General features: G+C 44.5%; 1 protein-coding gene and 1 non-coding gene across 2 annotated transcripts in view; both read left to right on the top strand.

Moving 5' to 3' along the window:
- EP400 (E1A binding protein p400) overlaps nucleotides 1–16,911 on the top strand; it is a 194,152-nt gene that overhangs the window by 130,841 nt on the left and 46,400 nt on the right. The window contains 10 exon segments of the mRNA XM_077159524.1: nucleotides 4,020–4,216; nucleotides 8,523–8,634; nucleotides 8,810–8,953; nucleotides 13,184–13,342; nucleotides 13,533–13,616; nucleotides 14,062–14,190; nucleotides 14,535–14,579; nucleotides 14,663–14,816; nucleotides 15,198–15,439; nucleotides 15,610–15,783. Of these exon segments, the coding sequence (XP_077015639.1) occupies nucleotides 4,020–4,216; nucleotides 8,523–8,634; nucleotides 8,810–8,953; nucleotides 13,184–13,342; nucleotides 13,533–13,616; nucleotides 14,062–14,190; nucleotides 14,535–14,579; nucleotides 14,663–14,816; nucleotides 15,198–15,439; nucleotides 15,610–15,783 (1,440 nt within the window).
- LOC143685448 (small nucleolar RNA SNORA49) lies at nucleotides 3,651–3,782 on the top strand. The gene has a single exon (XR_013176672.1). It is a non-coding gene; the product is annotated as a small nucleolar RNA SNORA49 (small nucleolar RNA).

Here is a 16,911-nt window from a genome sequence, read left to right as displayed (position 1 = left end):
CATTCAAGGGGCTTAGGGTCTATAAACTGTTTCAAGTCTGGAAATTGGTTAAGGGGCCGTGACTCTGTGTTTTTGTAATTCAGGTTAGACTTCTGTTCCCTTGACCTAGAACTCTTTTGTTTATACAGCTCCAACAAGAATTTAGTAGACTGCCCTTCTATTGTATTTCTAGGCACCCCATGATTTACTAGCCAATGCCACAAATCTCTGCGTGTCATATAATTTTGATGCCTCCTTTGAGTTTGTTGTCTATTATAATACCCACGTCTACCCTGTCTTTGGTGATTAAGTGCTGCCACCTGGCTTCTGCCAACTCGGGATCCTGTCATCCCCATTGTGTTTAAGGATTCCAGTTCAGTGACAGCAGTTCCTACAGTAATATCTGACCTACAGAGAAGTGCAACCACAGAGCTCTTGAGGGATGATGGTGCTAGTCTCACAAATTTATTTCTCACTGTTCTGGTAAAAGGTGCATCCTCTGGACATTCCTGGGGTGTAAGAGCAGGCTTTGCATGATAAATCCACTCTAACATCCCAATCTCTCTAAGCCTCTGGATCCCCTCATCTACATTATACCAGGGCAGTTCTGGCATTTCAACCTCAGGTAATGTTGGCCACCTTTTGATCCATGTTTCAACCAACCACCCAAACAAGCTGTTAACACCTTTTCTAACTGCTCTAGCTATAACATTGAATGCAGAATCTCTGCTTAGTGGGCCCATATCAATAAATTCAGCCTGATCCAGCCTTATATTCCTCCCACCATTATCCCACACTCTTAAAATCCATTGCCACACATATTCCCCTGATTTCTGTCTATATAAATTGGAAAACTCACACAGTTCTTTTGGAGTATAACGTACCTCCTCATATGTGATACTTTGTACCTCACCTTTAGGGGCCTGTTGGGACTTTAGTCTAGTTATAGGTCTAGAAGAAATGAGGGGTGGTGGGGGTGGGTCATGAAAAGAATTAGAAATATCTTCCAAGCCATTTGCTTCAGGGCTTTCATTTGCAGTTTCATCTGGTGAAACAGGATTAATAACTCTAGGGCTAATCCCTTCAGGAGGAGGTTGGGTGACCAATTCCTCAAGGCAGGCTGGAGGTGGGGCGGCTATGTCCTCAGGGCAGACTATTACAGGGTTATCTAAAGAAGGCTCAGCATGGTCTAGGGTTTCAACCTCACCCCCAACATCATTATCAATCCATATGTCACCATCCCATTTTTCAGGGTCCCACTCTTTTCCAATCAATGCCCTCACTTTAACAGCAGACACCATGCAAGACTGAGATTTCAGTTTACGTTGTAAAGTTGCTACTCTAACAATAAGATTCTGAGTCTGATTTTCAGAGATCTCAAGTCTACGGCTACAGGAAATAAAATTTTCCTTCAGGATACTCATAGAAACCTCTACATCTTTCAGACGGCACTTAAGCTTCTTGTTTGAAGCCTTAAGCCCATCCCTTTCACCCTTTAATGTAGACAGTGTATCTAACAACAGCCAACCAACATCTCTATAACTCTTATTTCTACAAAACTCTGTAAAGGTGTCAAAAACGTTATACCCCAGAGTCTGGCTTCGTACAAGCGAAGCATTAGGAGAATCGAATGATGATATTTTGACTATCTCCTTTGCCAACTCAGTCCATGGATTGGGAGTGCCATTCTGATTATGGGAATCAGAGTCCTTAGTGTCTCTGAGCCCAGTTAGAGTAGAAAACCATTCATAAAAACCCATTTTTAAGATTCTGTTCCTTAAGAACCACTCCTGGTACCAAGATGTATTAGTTAGGGTTCTCTAGAGAAACAGAATCAACAGGGAACACTTGCAAATATAAAATTTATGAAAGTGTCTCACGTGACCGTAGGAATGCAGAGTCCAAAATCCACAGGGCAGGCTGCGAAGCCGATGACTCCGATGGATGGCCTGGATGAACTCCACAGGAGAGGCTCACCAGTCAAAGCAGGAATGCAACCTGTCTCCTCTGAGTCCTCCTTAAAAGGCTTCCCATGATTGGATTTAGCATCACTAATTGCAGAAGACACTCCCCTTTGGCTGATTACAAATGGAATCAGCTGTGGATGTAGCTGATGTGATCATGACCTAATTCTGTGAAATGTCCTCATTGCAACAGACAGGCCAGCGCTTGCCTAATCAGATGAACAGGTACCACAACTTGGCCAAGTTGACACCTGTCCCTAACCATGACAGGCACCAATTTTTTAATGCAATTTTTTTGGAATGTGTTATATACTCACATACCGTATAATCATTCAAAGTGCACAGTCATTATATTGTACACGGTATAGTCATATAGTTGTGTATGTATCACCACATGAATTTTTGAATGTTTTCATTACTCCAAAAATAAATAAATAAAAAGAATAAAAACAAAGCAGAACACCCAAAGCATCCCACACCCCTTATCCCCCTGCCTGTTATTTATTTGTTATATGTCTTTACTTTCTTACTCATCTGTCCATATACTGGATAAAGGGAATGTCAGTCACAAGGTTTTTACAACCACAAAGTCACCCCATGAAAGCTATATAGTTATACAGTCATCTTCAAGAAGCAAGGCTACTGGAACACAGTTCAACAGTTTCAGGTGTTTCTTGCTAACTACTCCAATACACCAAAACTTGAAAAGGGTATCTGTATACAGCATGAGAATAACCTCCAGGGTAGCCTCCTGACTGTTTGAAATCTCTCAGCCACTGAAACTTTATTTTGTTTCATTTCTCTTCCCCCTTTTGGTCATGAAGTCTTTCTCAGTCCCATGATGCTGGGTCCCAGTTCATCCCTGGGGGTCATGTCCTATGTTGCCAGGGACAATTACACCCCTGAGAGTCATGTCCAACGTCGGGGGTGCCGGGGGTGGGCAGTGATTTCACCTGCCCAGTTGGCTTAGAGAGAAGCCACATCTGAGCCACAAAAAGAGGTTCTCTGGGGGTGACTCTTAGGCATAATCATAAGTAGACTTAGCTTCTTTGCAAGAATAAATTTCATAGGGGTGGACCCCAAAATTGAGGGCTTAGCCTATTAAATTGGTTGTCCCTGGTGCTTGAGAGAATTTCAGGAATTTCCCAGGTGGGGAAGTTAAATGTTTCCACTTTTTTCCCAGTCCTTCAAGGGGCTTTGCAGATACTTCTTTATTTTCTGCCCATATTACTCTGGGATGTATCAGTACATCACACTAACCTGTCCAAACCAACGAGATCTCAGCCCCTATTCAAGGATCCATCTAATTATGGAGCCATCAGTTTTTAAGAAATCTAACTTGTAAGAGCTGTCTGAATTCAGTTATGTCATAACCCTTACAGACAAAGGGGAAGAACTTTTTAATCTGTTTGGATTTTAAATACATCTTTAGCTCCATCCTTTGATATTTTTTATCATAGAATTTTTTTCTTTTTTTAACATGGGCAGGCACCAGGAATCGAACCCGGGTCCTCTGGCATGGCAGGCAAGCATCCTTGCCTGCTGAGCCACCGTGGCCCGCCCTATCATAGAATTTTTTGAAGGAAAAATCTCATGGTCTTTTTGGCACTGAAATAATTATAGAAGAAGAGCATCCAGGCTGAATCTTCTCAGCTCTTGGTCTTCAGGGAGGTTAGAGGAATTTTCTTCCTGGTTTTGGTTTTCCTATTTCCTCAGCCTTACTCCAGGGGCTTTTGTCTGTAGAGTGCCCTGGCATTGCCTGAGGATAGAGGAGAAAGCACACATCCCTCCCCAGTAAGAATCTGCTTTCTGTTGGGGTCTACAAATTGAGCTGACAGTAAACAGGAGACAGACTCGAACATCTTCACTTTTGTGATAATGACGTTTGTGTCATTTGAATCCGGTGTGGAGGAGCTTGTGATCGGGGTGCAAAGAGGGCCAGAACTGACCACAAAGACTCCCATCAGGCTGCGGCGGGGTAACACATCCTATGAGACACAGAGCAAACGGTTTTGTTGTGGCATAATTTTAATTAATAGTGAAAGGTTTCCCACGAGAGTGTTCTCTTCATTTTAGGAACTCATGAAGAGTTTCAACAGAGACAGGCGGGTCTTCTGTGCCCTCCTTTCTACCCACAGTCGGTGTACAGGGGTGAGCCTTGTGGAGGCCGACACGGTGGTGTTCTATGACAGCGACCTCAACCCCGTGATGGATGCCAAGGCGCAGGAGTGGTGCGACAGGATCGGGAGGTGCAAGGATGTCCACATCTACAGGTGAGGGGCATGCTGCGGGGCCGGTGGGCAGGTGTTGATGCCCAGATGAAACACACCCCTGAAGAAAAGATGCTTTGACTTAAAAATTTTAGATGTTTCAACTACATCTTTTTATTTTTCCTTCAGACAAATGGATATTCCTGCTGTTTTAGCCACTCCTTATTTATACTTGACATTTACTTGAAATGCGGTTTAGTTATGTTCCTTAGACATGCCATCTTTTTGTCTTTTAAATATTTGTTGTGCCTCTTGTAGAGTACCTAAACCTTAAAAGGACTGTTTATATTTTCAGCTGTTTCAAATATTATAAAATATAAAACATCTGCTAGTAAAATAGTTGCTGAAAGACATTAAGCCTGCTATCATGATCTTCCAGCACAAAAGTGACAATTACCCAAATAAATGAAGAAAGCTCCACTACGTATTTCCAGACTTTTAAAAGTATTTATATTCCAGTGTAATGACAGTAGATTGAAGTCTTGCTGCTTGTGTATTTTGACTCTGGTTGTGTGTGCTAGGCTCTCGACTAGCTCTGTCTCGTGTGATCTCCCATCTCTGAGCTGTGGGCACAGCCGTCAGTCCCCAGACAAGGACCTATGGAAAGAGTGGTGTGGCCATCGGCTGACGTCTTGAAGTTCCAGGCCGACCTGGACATGAACCCTGGTCTTTACCTTTCACTGCAGCTTGGAGCAAAGCCACTGGCCATACAGTGATCCAAGCACTGTGATAGGAATCATTTCCACTAAATGGCTGTGTTATTTTTTTCTGATTATAAATGTATTATATGTTTACGGGAAAAAAATTTTTTTAAGTGCATAAAGAAAAATAAGGATCCTGCAGAGATACAATGATTAGCATTGTGTATGCATCTTTCCAGGTATTTTTCTAATTTTTACGTGGCTCATACCATCAATCTGATTTTGTAGTCCCTTTTTCTTTAAACAATATGCTTAGAGTGCATTTCCATGCCAATCACTATAGGTTTGGTACATCCTTTACTTTGTCTGAAGACGATTTTGTCATGTAACTCCCTTTCTTGTGGTTGTCCCTGTAGCAATTACCAGCTAGACCTAGGGATACCTTTTTTGCCCACTAGCCCTGAAATCTGTGCAGTACCTTGGTTATGAAGGTGCAAGATGCCTGTGTAAAGCATAGCCTAAAAGTGAACTAAATGACAAGACACTAGATGTGATGAATGGAATGTCCTTACATTGGAAGACTGACTTCATGAAAACCTGATGTCTACCCGAAAGAATGTAAAAATTCAACATGATTTAAAAAAAAAAACGCTAATTTGGGTATTAGCGTTTGTGTGTGCATACAGACACACAGACAATTAGATAAAATGACTTTTAAAGTATGTTTGGAATACAGATATCTGATAACGGCAGACAAACATAACAGGAAAGGACAGGGGCAGGGGGCACAGCTCAGTGTGCCACGGGGCAGGGGACCTGGAGCGAGAGCCTTTTGGTGGGGTTCATATGTTATAAGGGGCAGTTTCCTAACTATTCCTAACTCTTCCTGGTACACCTTCCTTTCCAAGTGGAAGAGGAAAGGCTTGGAGTGCAGTTCTTCACTTTAAAAATGGATGCAGTCCAGCTAGATCAAGGACTTAAATGTAACAAGTAAAACAAAAATTATACACAGTGTTTTAAGAGGCAATATGTATAGCATAGGGTTTGAAGAGATAGTGGAGAGATACGGAAAGCTAAACATATTTGATGGAGTAAAATAAAAACTTAGGTATTGCCGAAAAGATACTATTCTAGTTTGCTAGCTGCCGGAATGCAATATACCAGAAACAGAATGGCTTTTAAAAAGAGGAATTTAGTAAGTTGCTAGTTTACAGTTCTAAGGTTGAGAAAATGTCCCAATTAAAACAAGTCTATAGAAATGTCCAACCTAAGGTATCCAGGGAAAGATACCTTGGTTCAAGAAGGCCGATGAAGTTCAGGGTTTCTCTCTCAAGTGAGAAGACACATGGTAAACACAGTCAGGACTTTTCTCTCGCTGAAAGGGCACATGGTGAACATGGTGTCATCTGCTAGCTTTCTCTCCTGGCTTCCAGTTTCATGAAGCTCCCCGGGAGGTGTTTTCCTTCTTCATCTCCAAAGGCCACTGGCTCGTGGACTCTCTGCTTTGTGATGCTGCAGCATTCTCTGCTCTCTCCGAATCTCTATTCTCCAAAATGTTTCCTCTTTTATAGGACTCCAATAAACCAATCAAGACCCACCCAAATGGGTGGAGACACGCCTCCACCTAATCCAGTTTAACAACCACTCCTGATTAAATCACATCTCTAGGAAGATAATCTAATTAGACTTTCGAACATACAATACTAAATAGGGATTAGAAAAAAATGCCTGCTTTTACAAAATGGGATTAGAATGAAAACATGGCTTTTCTAGGGTACATACGTCATTTCAAACCATTAGCAAGATTAATAGGCAGACAACCAAGAGGACAGTTATTTGCAATCTCATAACAGATAAAGAAATAAATAGCTCTTATAGATTGACAAGGAAGATCTATTATCCCTTTGTTTTATAAAGGGTGATAAGGAACCTGAGAAGATAAATAGGCAGTTCCAAGTGTCCAAAAAACATATGAGAAGTTGCTCAAACTCAGTGGTTAGGTCAAAGTACAAACTTAATTAAAGATGAGTTCTCACTCTGTAGGCCTCAGACAGGTTTCGTAGTGGAGGGTAGTGGCATCTGTAGGCAGGGCGATGTGTGAGGGGCTGTGATTCACCACAGGAAGTCGGGGTCACCTCAGCCTTTGTAAGGGCTATGAAGCAAGGTCCCTTGAAATTACATATCCACAGGCCTTTTGCCCCAGCAGCACCCCTCCAAAACACTCAGTCCTGTCATGTGAGAATGTTTCTTGCAGCATTGTTCAGATGGTAAAAACAGGTGCCTGTGGGTGCTGTCATCGGTGCACCCATGCCCCAGGGTTTGGAGCTCCCACAAAAGCTGCCATCAGGGTGTACCCACACCCCAGGGTTTGGGGCAGCCATTCATAAAACGTGTTGGGCTGCACCCCGTCATTTGGAGAGATTTCTGTAACATCCTATTAACTGAAAAAGCAGGAGGCAGATATGTATGTAGTACTATAATCCTGTTTCTGTAGAGGAAATAACGCACACCACTGTGTACCAGTGTGCTACTTCCAGCAGGTAGCAGGCGCCCTGGAGGTCCACCTGCCAGGCTGTGAGCATGGGCTGCCGGGAGAGGGGTCGGAGAGGCAAGCAGTCCCCTACCGCCCCCTCCCCAAACAACAATGAGAATATGTCTATTTTTTTTTTTAAAGTTTTTTTCTTGTATAATATGACATATACACAAAGCGAAGAAAGAGAAAAGCAATCATTTTCAAAGCACACTTCAAAGAGTAGAGAACAAGTCCCACAGTTTGTCATGGGCTACCATTCCATCATCTCAGATTTTTCCTTCAAGCTACTCCAGAATACTGGAGGCTAGAAGGAGTGTTAATATTGTGATAAATATGTCTGTTTTTAAAAGTTACTTCTTATTTGTCTGTTATCTCTCTATCTTTTTTGTTTATATTATGCAATAAAAAGATGGACGTAGTCACCAAGATTTTAATGATTATCTCAGGGTAATCAAATCCAGGTAGATTTTTGTTTCTTCTTTATATGTTCATTTAATCCATTTTTTTACAGTGAACCTGTATCGGCAATATAATCAAGAAAAATTAGATTTTTATTGTAAGCATTCATCATGGTTTTCACTGGGTGTCCTCTTGTGTACCCGGCAATAGGTGGGGTGCAAAGATGAGGCGTGTCCTCGGAGCCTCAATACACAGCAGCCCATGACACAAAGGTGGCTCAGCTCTGCTTATCAGAGCCAAAGAAAGCGCCACCGGAGACAGATGCTGGGGGTGAGCCTAGAAGGACAGAGTAGGATGGTTCCATGTTGAGACTGGTGGGGAGAGAGGAAAAACCCAGCAGGCAGGAGGGACAGCGAGAGCTGGGACAGCAGGGCATGAGCAGACAGTGTGTGATGTGCCCTAAGCTGACTGCCGTCTGTGTGGCAGCCAGATCTGGATCAGAGGTGGGGTGGCCCGTGCGTGGGGGTGGGGGGAGGCTTTGGCCCACCTGAGGAATGTGTCCTGTCTGGCAAGCCCTGTGGAAACCATGGAGACTAGACCAGTGCAAGGCAGGAGTGTTGCTGTATTAATTGCTGCCTGTAAACCTTTGCCTTCTGGTCATGCTCTGGTTGTGTTTTCAGGTGCTTTCATTATCATCTTGTTTGTGTGTGTGTGTGTGTGTGCGCTTTGTCTGTAGGCTTGTGAGTGGCAACTCCGTTGAAGAGAAGTTGTTGAAGAATGGCACTAAAGACTTGATCCGAGAAGTGGCGGCCCAGGGAAACGACTACTCCATGGCCTTCCTGACACAGGTGCCCTTCCTTTCCTAGGGATCCCTGGGACCGGTTACCTGAATGGGGTTGTTGTAACGTGCATGAGTGTGGAGTGATCATCTGACATTTGACTCTGGCATTTAGTCTCAAGTTCAGGCCAGGCATAAAATTGTTTCCTTCATTACTGAAGAATAGTATGCGTTTCTGAATTCAGCGAACCATCCAGGAGCTGTTTGAGGTTTATTCTCCCTTGGATGATGCTGGCTTCCCAGTGAAAGCAGAGGAGTTTGTTGTCCTTTCTCAGGAACCTTCTGCCACAGAAACCATTGCACCCAAAATCGCAAGACCTTTCATAGAGGTAAGAAGCAGACCTGGTCTGACTGCAGCCTTTTGGTCAGAACTGCCCTGATGGGATCTTGACCCATCACCCCTGCCCCCTGCCCTCCTCGTATGGCCTCCTTTTTTTTTTTCTGCGTGAAATGAGAACTTTCAATCGCAAAAAAGTAAAGAGCAGAGTAGAGAATAGTGTGGCCTCCGTGGCCCCCTGGTGCAGTTTCAGCAGTCATTACCACTCCGTTAGCCTGCACATGTGCTCGTGACACCCCAGGCTGGCTCACTGGTGCCCTAGATGACACCTCACCAGTGGCCTCCATTGCATCCCCTGTGCTCAGCCCAGGCAGCTGTCTCAGCCCTTCTCCCCGGTAGCACCACTGTCCTAGGACACAGCTCTGGCTCAGCTCTGAGCAGAGCAGCCATCGAGCTCACTTGATTGGGGATGTGCTGAAAGTGCAAAATACATGTCAGGCTTTGAAGACCAGTACAGAAAAGAATGCAAACGTTTCATTAGTATTTTTTTATGTTGATTACTTGTTGAAATGGTAATATTTTGGATATATTGGGTTAAATAAACTATTCCTGTTTTTCACATATGGGTACTTGAACATTTTAAATTGCGGCTCACGTAGTAGTTCTTTCAGGCAGTGCTTCTCGGTGGACACCTTAGGGATTTGCTTCTCAGGGCCATGTCTCGTCTACGGCCCGTTCTGCCCACTTCCCCATCCTCTGTGTTTGCAGGCCTTCTCACTCACCTCCTGACCGCCCCCTCCCACCCTCCTCCTGGAGACAGGGGCCTCTAGCCGCAGGGCTTGCCTTTGTCTTGTCTTTACCTTCTGTTTCTCTTCCTCTTTACATTGCCCAGCCTCAGGAGCAGAGGCTTTCTCTTCTGCAGGTCTCATGCCCTGGGCCCTGGCCTGGTGCTGCCTGAGCCCGGAAGGGCCCTGATGTATCTTTCTCCCGTCACATGTGGGCACCTCCATTGACAACTGCGCAGACTTCTCCAGTCTTTCTTCCACTGTGACAATGCCTTTCGCAGTGCACATCACTCCACAGCAGTTGTTGAGGCTCGTGTGTCGGCAGCTCCTCCCATCGTACTGTGGAAGGCCTCGCGTCTGGAGCCCCTTCCCAGTTCTCAGCCTTGTGCTCCCTGCTGGCTCTGGGGCACTGGGGATTGCTACTGGCTCATCCTGTGCTGCTTTTCAAACATTTTTGAGTGTTCAGTTATTGAAAAAGTAACCAGTGCCTGTGGTAAAATATATAAGAACTTATAATGGAAAGTCACTTTCTCACAACAGACCTTCTCTTGCTTGCTTAGAGACAGCTACTCTTAGCTTGTTAGCCATTTGTCATTTTCTTATAGAAGTATTGTATGTTTTTATGTTTTATGTTTTTGCACAGAGGTATCATACAGATTGTTCTATATCAGCAGCTACAGATGGATTGTCCTTATTCTTTTTTAAAAATAGGTAATATATGTGTGAAATTAAAAAGGAATTCTAGCAGTCCAAGAGGGTAGTAGGAAAACAGATTGACATGCACCTTTGAAGAGAAGCATAAGGTGGGAGGACTTGGACGCGTGTGGGTGGAGGACCACTGTTCCTTCCATGCTTTGCTGCTTGTTCTTACAGTATAGCTCAGGCATATAATTTTGGTATTATCACAGTGATATCTACTTTGCTGTTTTCAAAGCTGCAAGGCATTCTAGCATATAGATTTATTGAGTGTCGGTCACTGCCCTGGGCAGTAGGGATATAGCATTGAAGAAATACAAACGTCTCTGTCTTCACAAAGCTTGCATTCTAGTGGTATGATATGAAAGGTGGTTTGAAGTGCTGAGACACACTTGAGTCAGTTTGAATGGAGCAGCTCCTGCAAAACCGTGATGTTGGAACTACCCCAGACGGTATGGCTAAAGGCGGACAGGGTGAGGTGAGACAGGGTGTGATGAAAGACACGTCCTGGCCGTACAGGGACTTGGCTTGTGCTTCGTGTGTGTGAGGAAGCCTTGGAAGGACTGGAGTGGATCTGGGATGTGGTCCACCTTGTTCTTTTGAGCAGTTGTTCTGGCTCCCGTGTGGGGAAGGGACAGGCAGGGAGACAAGGTCGAGGCAGAGGACAGTGGTGTGTGTGGTGCTGGCCCTGGGGCACTTCCGCAGGTGCACCAGTGGGAGCTGTTGATGGGTGTGCGAGCAAGAGGATGTTTTTTAGTCTCTTGTTATTATAATTAATTCTTCAGTAAACATCCTGTACATCTTTTTGTGTGTTGATGTAGCTGTATGATTTTTCTAGCAGGGGCAATATGCATCAAAGGATATGTGTGATTAAAATGGTTTTAAATAAAATTTTTGTTGAAGCGTGAATACATGCAGAAAAATCTGCACATCATAAAGATTGCACTAGATGCATTTTCACAACTGAAATCATGTGTGTAGCCAGCACCCAGTTCAAGAGATGGAGCGCTCCCTGCAGCAGGAACGTCCCCTGCCCCTCTCAGCCCCCTTCCTTTCCCTTTTCTGACTTCTTGTGGCACTGTTGTTGACATTGTGTGAACGAGGTCCTGCCCGTTTAGGCCTGCTCATTCCGTGCTGCTGTGGGACTGCCCTTCCCATTGCTGTGCCGTGTTCTGCTGTGCGCTCAGGTGCTGGGGGTCGATCTGGTCAGTGAGTGGATTGGATGGAATTGCCGCTGGGAATTGTGCTACTGTGACTCACACACGTGTGCATTTCTGTGAGGCATCTACGGGGATCGAGGGGCTGGGTTGCCAAGGATCGACGTTTGCCTTTAATAGATGCTGCCAAGACTGTCCCAGCGTCACAAGACCCGTTTATCCTCACTTCAGCTGCAGTGGCGTGGCCTCACCAAGATGTGGAGTTGTCATCCTCTTTCACTCTGCTCTCCCAGTGGCTGTGAAATGGGCTCACATTGTGGTTTTGAGTTTTTCTGTTGGCTAGTGAATTTGAACACCATCTTCTGTGATTGTTGGCAATTTGGATTCTTTTATATGAAGTGCCTGCTTAAGTCTTTCCCCTCCTTTTTGTTTAAATTGGGTTGTCTCTCTTTTTCCTAGTAGCTTGTTGGAGTTCTTTATATATTTTGGGTAAATGCCTGTGAGACATCTTCTCCCACTCTGTGGTTTGCTTTTTGTCCTCTCTGAATGGTATTTTGATGACTGGGAATCTTGGCTCATGCCCACTGTGCAGATGGGTAGCTCTTCCTCCTTAAAGTCAGAAAGAGACTCTAAACGCTGCCCTTAGGTGGTCCTGTGGTCTCCTTTGCTTCCCTCCAGCTGTGCCACTGTTCTATGCTTTGTGTGTAGATGTTCCGTCTGTAACCTCTGTGTGGGGTGGGGCTAGATGATAGACTTTGGCAGATTTGGCTACAGTGCCCTAAAAGAGGTTGTACAAATTTTTGCTTTATTTATCCTAACCAGAAACTAGTATTTCAGATGTGGAGCTGTCTGCTCACACCTACCAGTGACTCCACGGTGGTTTGCTCTGGGGATTTGATAGGAGCATTTCTACACATAAGTGAAGTTGAGCAACTGCCTGTGTTTCATTCCCTGTGAGCCCCCTTTGGCTGTTACGCTGCTGGGTTGCTCTTTGTCCATTGCGTCGAGGACGCTGGCCGTTGTCCTTCACACGGTCAGTACCTGTGGTCAGGCTGTGCGTGTGGAGGGACATGAAGCAGCTCAGTTCTTTCCCGCTCTTGCTCTGTGAAGTGACTGCCCTTTTGGGTTCCTGTCCTTCACTTTTGCTTTTTATCGTATTTTGCCTGTGTTGTCCTTAGTTTTTCCATGGGGCTTGCGTGTCCACCTTGATAATAATTTCTGCGTTGTTTCCATTTATAAATCCCTATAGTGCCTAATGTTTTGTGCAGTTCATTCATTTTCTAGGAATGAATGATTTACCTTTGGGGAGGCTTCTTGATTGTTTATAATATAATATGGGTATCTAAGTTAAATTTATGGAGTATAGCTCTTTTTCAAAACTCCTTAATTTTGAAAACATATCACAGGATGCAAAGGTAGTTCAGTGGTAGAATTCTTGCCTGCTGTGTGGGAGACCTGAGTTTGATTCCTAGCCCATGCACTACCCCCCCAAAAAACAAAACAAACAATAAAAACAATAAAAAATTCAACTAATGGTGCTGCAATAGCAGGATACTCACATGGAAAAAGAATGAAATGTGACCCTGCCATACAGCATACAAAAAAGAAAAACGTATCAAATATTTAACTGTGTGCTTTCTGCAGGCCCTCAGGAGCATTGAGTATCTGGAGGAAGACGCACAGGTGTGTACCGCAGAACCAGTGGCTGGATCGAGTGTGGATGTTTTATCATCAGACTTGGACAAGTCCCGACGTAGTGAAGAGCCCTCACAGTTAGAGGAGTTAGCTGACTTTATGGAACAGGTTTCGATATTTTCTCTTTTGTACTTAAATGTACTTTTTAAAAAACATTTGACCCTTTTATAAAGTGTTTCTTGTTTACTTTGACTAAGGATAGTCACTTCTGATTCAGAAGTTGGTGAGGGGCTTGAGTAGGGAGCTGAACCTTTCTTGATTTGCTGTTAACACTGTGAAAAACATGTTTTTGAAACAGCTTACACCAATTGAAAAATATGCTTTGAATTACCTGGAATTATTCCATACTTCCATTGAACAAGAAAAAGAGAGAAACAGTGAGGTAAGAGAATCAACTCTTTATCATTTCATCATGTGAAGAATCTCAAATTCTTCAGTGTTAAATTTGACTTGTATAGAAGTAAAGAAAAAATAACAACCCACCAGTATAGAAACTAAAATGAAATGAGTTTTGGAGAACTCTGTGTAGACTACAATTATCCTTTTTAAATGTTTACCTTGATATTTTTCATTTGATTTGAGGCAGCTTGGTGTTTGATAGAGAGTTGTATATTTGGTGGGGGGAGGGGGTGTAGGAATGTGTGACAGTAAGCATTTTGTGGCAGAGAGGCTCAGGTTTTTCATCTGTTTTGAATGGTAAGTGATTGAGGGCAGAAGAGAAGGAAGAAGATAGAAATAAGTAAGATTTTAAATAGGCAAGGGAACACGATCAAAATCTACTGCCTGCAACAGTGAACGTCCTTCTTTCCCTGCTGCCCTCCTGCCAGGACGGGATCCTGAGGTCAGTGAAGGAATGGGAGTCCCGGCATGCCCAGGGCCTGCGGGAGCGGGAGACCCACACGCTCGCCGAGGAGGAGGGGCTCCTCACCTACACCCGAGACGACGCCTACAGCATGGTACTGTACCTTTAGCGGGGCGGCCTTCCCCCTCCAGAGGGCTTGCTCAGGGTCTCTGCCTTCCTTTCCACTCCTCCATCCACACCCTCTCGTCCGTGCTCTGAAAACACAACGCATATCATAATAGGCACTTGTTTAACGCTGTTTTGTGAGATCCTTAGCTTTTCTGTGGGTTGTATTCCTTGCTGTGATTAAAGAACAAGAGTCTTACAGAGAGTGATGCTGATCATAAGTTATTTTGAAGAAATAACTTCATATAATAAGTATGAGGATTAATAATTTGTAACTTCTAGCATAAAACCAAGGTTTTGTTAAATTTTAAGATTCTCCCGTGTTCCCTATAGGAATATGTCTACGAAGATGCAGATGGACAGACAGAAATTATGCCAGTAAGTAACTTCATTTGATTTTATGTCTGAACCAACCTGCTTTCCGTGTGTCACGTCTGTTGACATTTTCTTTCTCTCCATAGCTGTGGACCCCACCCACGCCCCCTCAGGACGACAACGACATCTATATCGACTCAGTCATGTGTCTCATGTATGAGACCACTCCTATTCCTGAGTCTAAACTGCCGCCCGTGTACGTGAGGAAGGAGCGTAAGCGACACAAGACAGACCCCTCAGGTACCTGACTGCTGTGACGCTGTGTGATTTGTGGGGTGCCCCTGCCTGTGCCTCCTGGGGGAGACTGCTGCTCCGAGTGCACCTGGCCAGGGTGGCTGCTGACCACGTGGCTGTGGCTTACAGTCTTGTACATGCTGATGCGGTCATATCTTTGTTTCCTTTGTTTTGTTTTTACTAATCTGGTGACATAGCAGCAGTTAGGAAACTATGTTCACCTTTCTAACTGACGAGAATAGCAGAAACGTGTTTTTTCTTCATCGAATGCTGTTAAAAGGCTCCTCTGTACTCCTCTCCCTTTGCCCTTCTTGGTCCTATGGACTTTGCTTGTGGAAACAGCATCCTCTTGCTCGCTGTCCTGCTGAAGGTGGCCTCTCTGTTTAGCTGCAGGTCGGAAAAAGAAGCAGCGTCATGGGGAGGCCGTCATTCCTCCTCGGTCGCTGTTTGACCGAGCGACTCCAGGTATGTTGAAAATCCGAAGAGAAGGGAAGGAGCAGAAGAAGAATATTCTGTTGAAGCAACAAACTCAGTTTGCCAAACCTTTGCCAACTTTTGCCAAACCAGCAGCTGAGTCTGGTCAGGATAACCCTGAGTGGCTCATCAGTGAAGACTGGACGCTCCTGCAGGTGAGTGGAGGTCTCTCAGTGGGGCTTGAGTGTTAATTCGAACGTGATTCTCCTCCCCTGCCTGCCAGAGGGTAACTGCGCTGTTGCCTCTGTAGAGGATGGCTTTACAGGGAGGGAGACCCACGGATCCACAGAGTGCTGACATGCTTATCTAAAACATCTTCCCCTAGGCTGTAAAACAGTTACTGGAGCTTCCTCTGAACCTCACAATCGTGTCACCTGCTCACACACCTAATTGGGACCTTGTCAGTGATGTTGTTAACTCCTGCAGCCGAATTTACCGCTCTTCCAAACAATGCCGAAATCGCTATGAGAATGTAATCATTCCCAGGGAAGAGGGAAAGGTGAGTCAGGGTGAGTGTGAGCAGGCCGAGGTCCCGAGCCTGATGCCCTGGTTTCTGCTGTCTGTGGGCAGGCACATGCGTCTCTGGGGGGCTTTTCCTGGGGTTGTTCTGAGGAGTGAGGTGTTAGCTGTGTGGAGCCTGGCGTGAGCGTGAGGGATGGTGGGCGTGTTGATTTTGTAGCTGCTGCTGCTAGCGCTAGTGTGAGCAGTTGTCCTGATGTCAAACTTCTGTGCTGTCCTTGCCCATGGGAAATACTGTGTGGCATTTATTGGGTCTGAGGGTCCTCCAAGTACTTGATTGTAGCTTCTTTTTTTAAAAAAAAGTACAGTATTGAATGAATAAAAGAGAAGGTAAAGTTTGCTTTGTCTTCATTATGAGCATTGTTTGAAGGAAGTTGTAATAGCATACCCAGTGGTTTTGTTGCTTTGATTTCGCTGAATTGCTAGGTTTGCTGCTGTGCTTTGACAAACCCTGTTTACTGGCTGTTTGAGGACTAATTTAGAGTATTGAAGATGCTTATTTACTCATTAGGGTAGCTTTTGATTTCCGAAACCAGCTGTAGTATATAGCCTGACCCGGAAGAACCTGGCGAGTGTCAGGCAGGTTCAGGGATTACTTTTCCTGCTAAGCCAAGTTTGTCTCTTCCTGTTTCTTCTTTCCTCCTTCCACCTGCCAAGCTGCTTGCCTTTTCTCGGGAGAGCACAGAGTGCCTGTGCCTGTGTGCCCATGCTGGCATGCACGGTTGCAAGTGGGCCCTCCCCTCATGTGTCCTGCCCCCCTTTTGGGGTTATTTGCCTCAGTTTCAGGAAGAGATATAGCAGACACACCTCCCTGGCTGCACCGTGACTCTTCGCTCCCATTAGGGCTTGGCTGCATCCCACAGCAGGTGAAACCCTCTGTTAGTGACAAGGCTTAACTTCTTTTAATAACCACTCTTTGAATCTTCTTAGTTTTTATTTTTCTAAAAGCACTTGTGTCAAAATAAAGCTTTTGTTTAAAAGAAAAAGGCTTTCCTCCTAATACCATTTTTTGATACTTTTCACAGACAAGACTTCCTGAAATTTTGCTTTAGATGTATTATGTTTTGGAAGCATTAATATAGCCATTAGCTTAATATGGAAAAAAATA

This window comes from Tamandua tetradactyla, chromosome 5 (assembly GCF_023851605.1).
Source record: "Tamandua tetradactyla isolate mTamTet1 chromosome 5, mTamTet1.pri, whole genome shotgun sequence".
Taxonomy (NCBI): Eukaryota; Metazoa; Chordata; class Mammalia; order Pilosa; family Myrmecophagidae; genus Tamandua; species Tamandua tetradactyla.
Note: the sequence above shows the minus strand (reverse complement) of the source record. Positions and strands in the feature narration are given on the sequence as shown.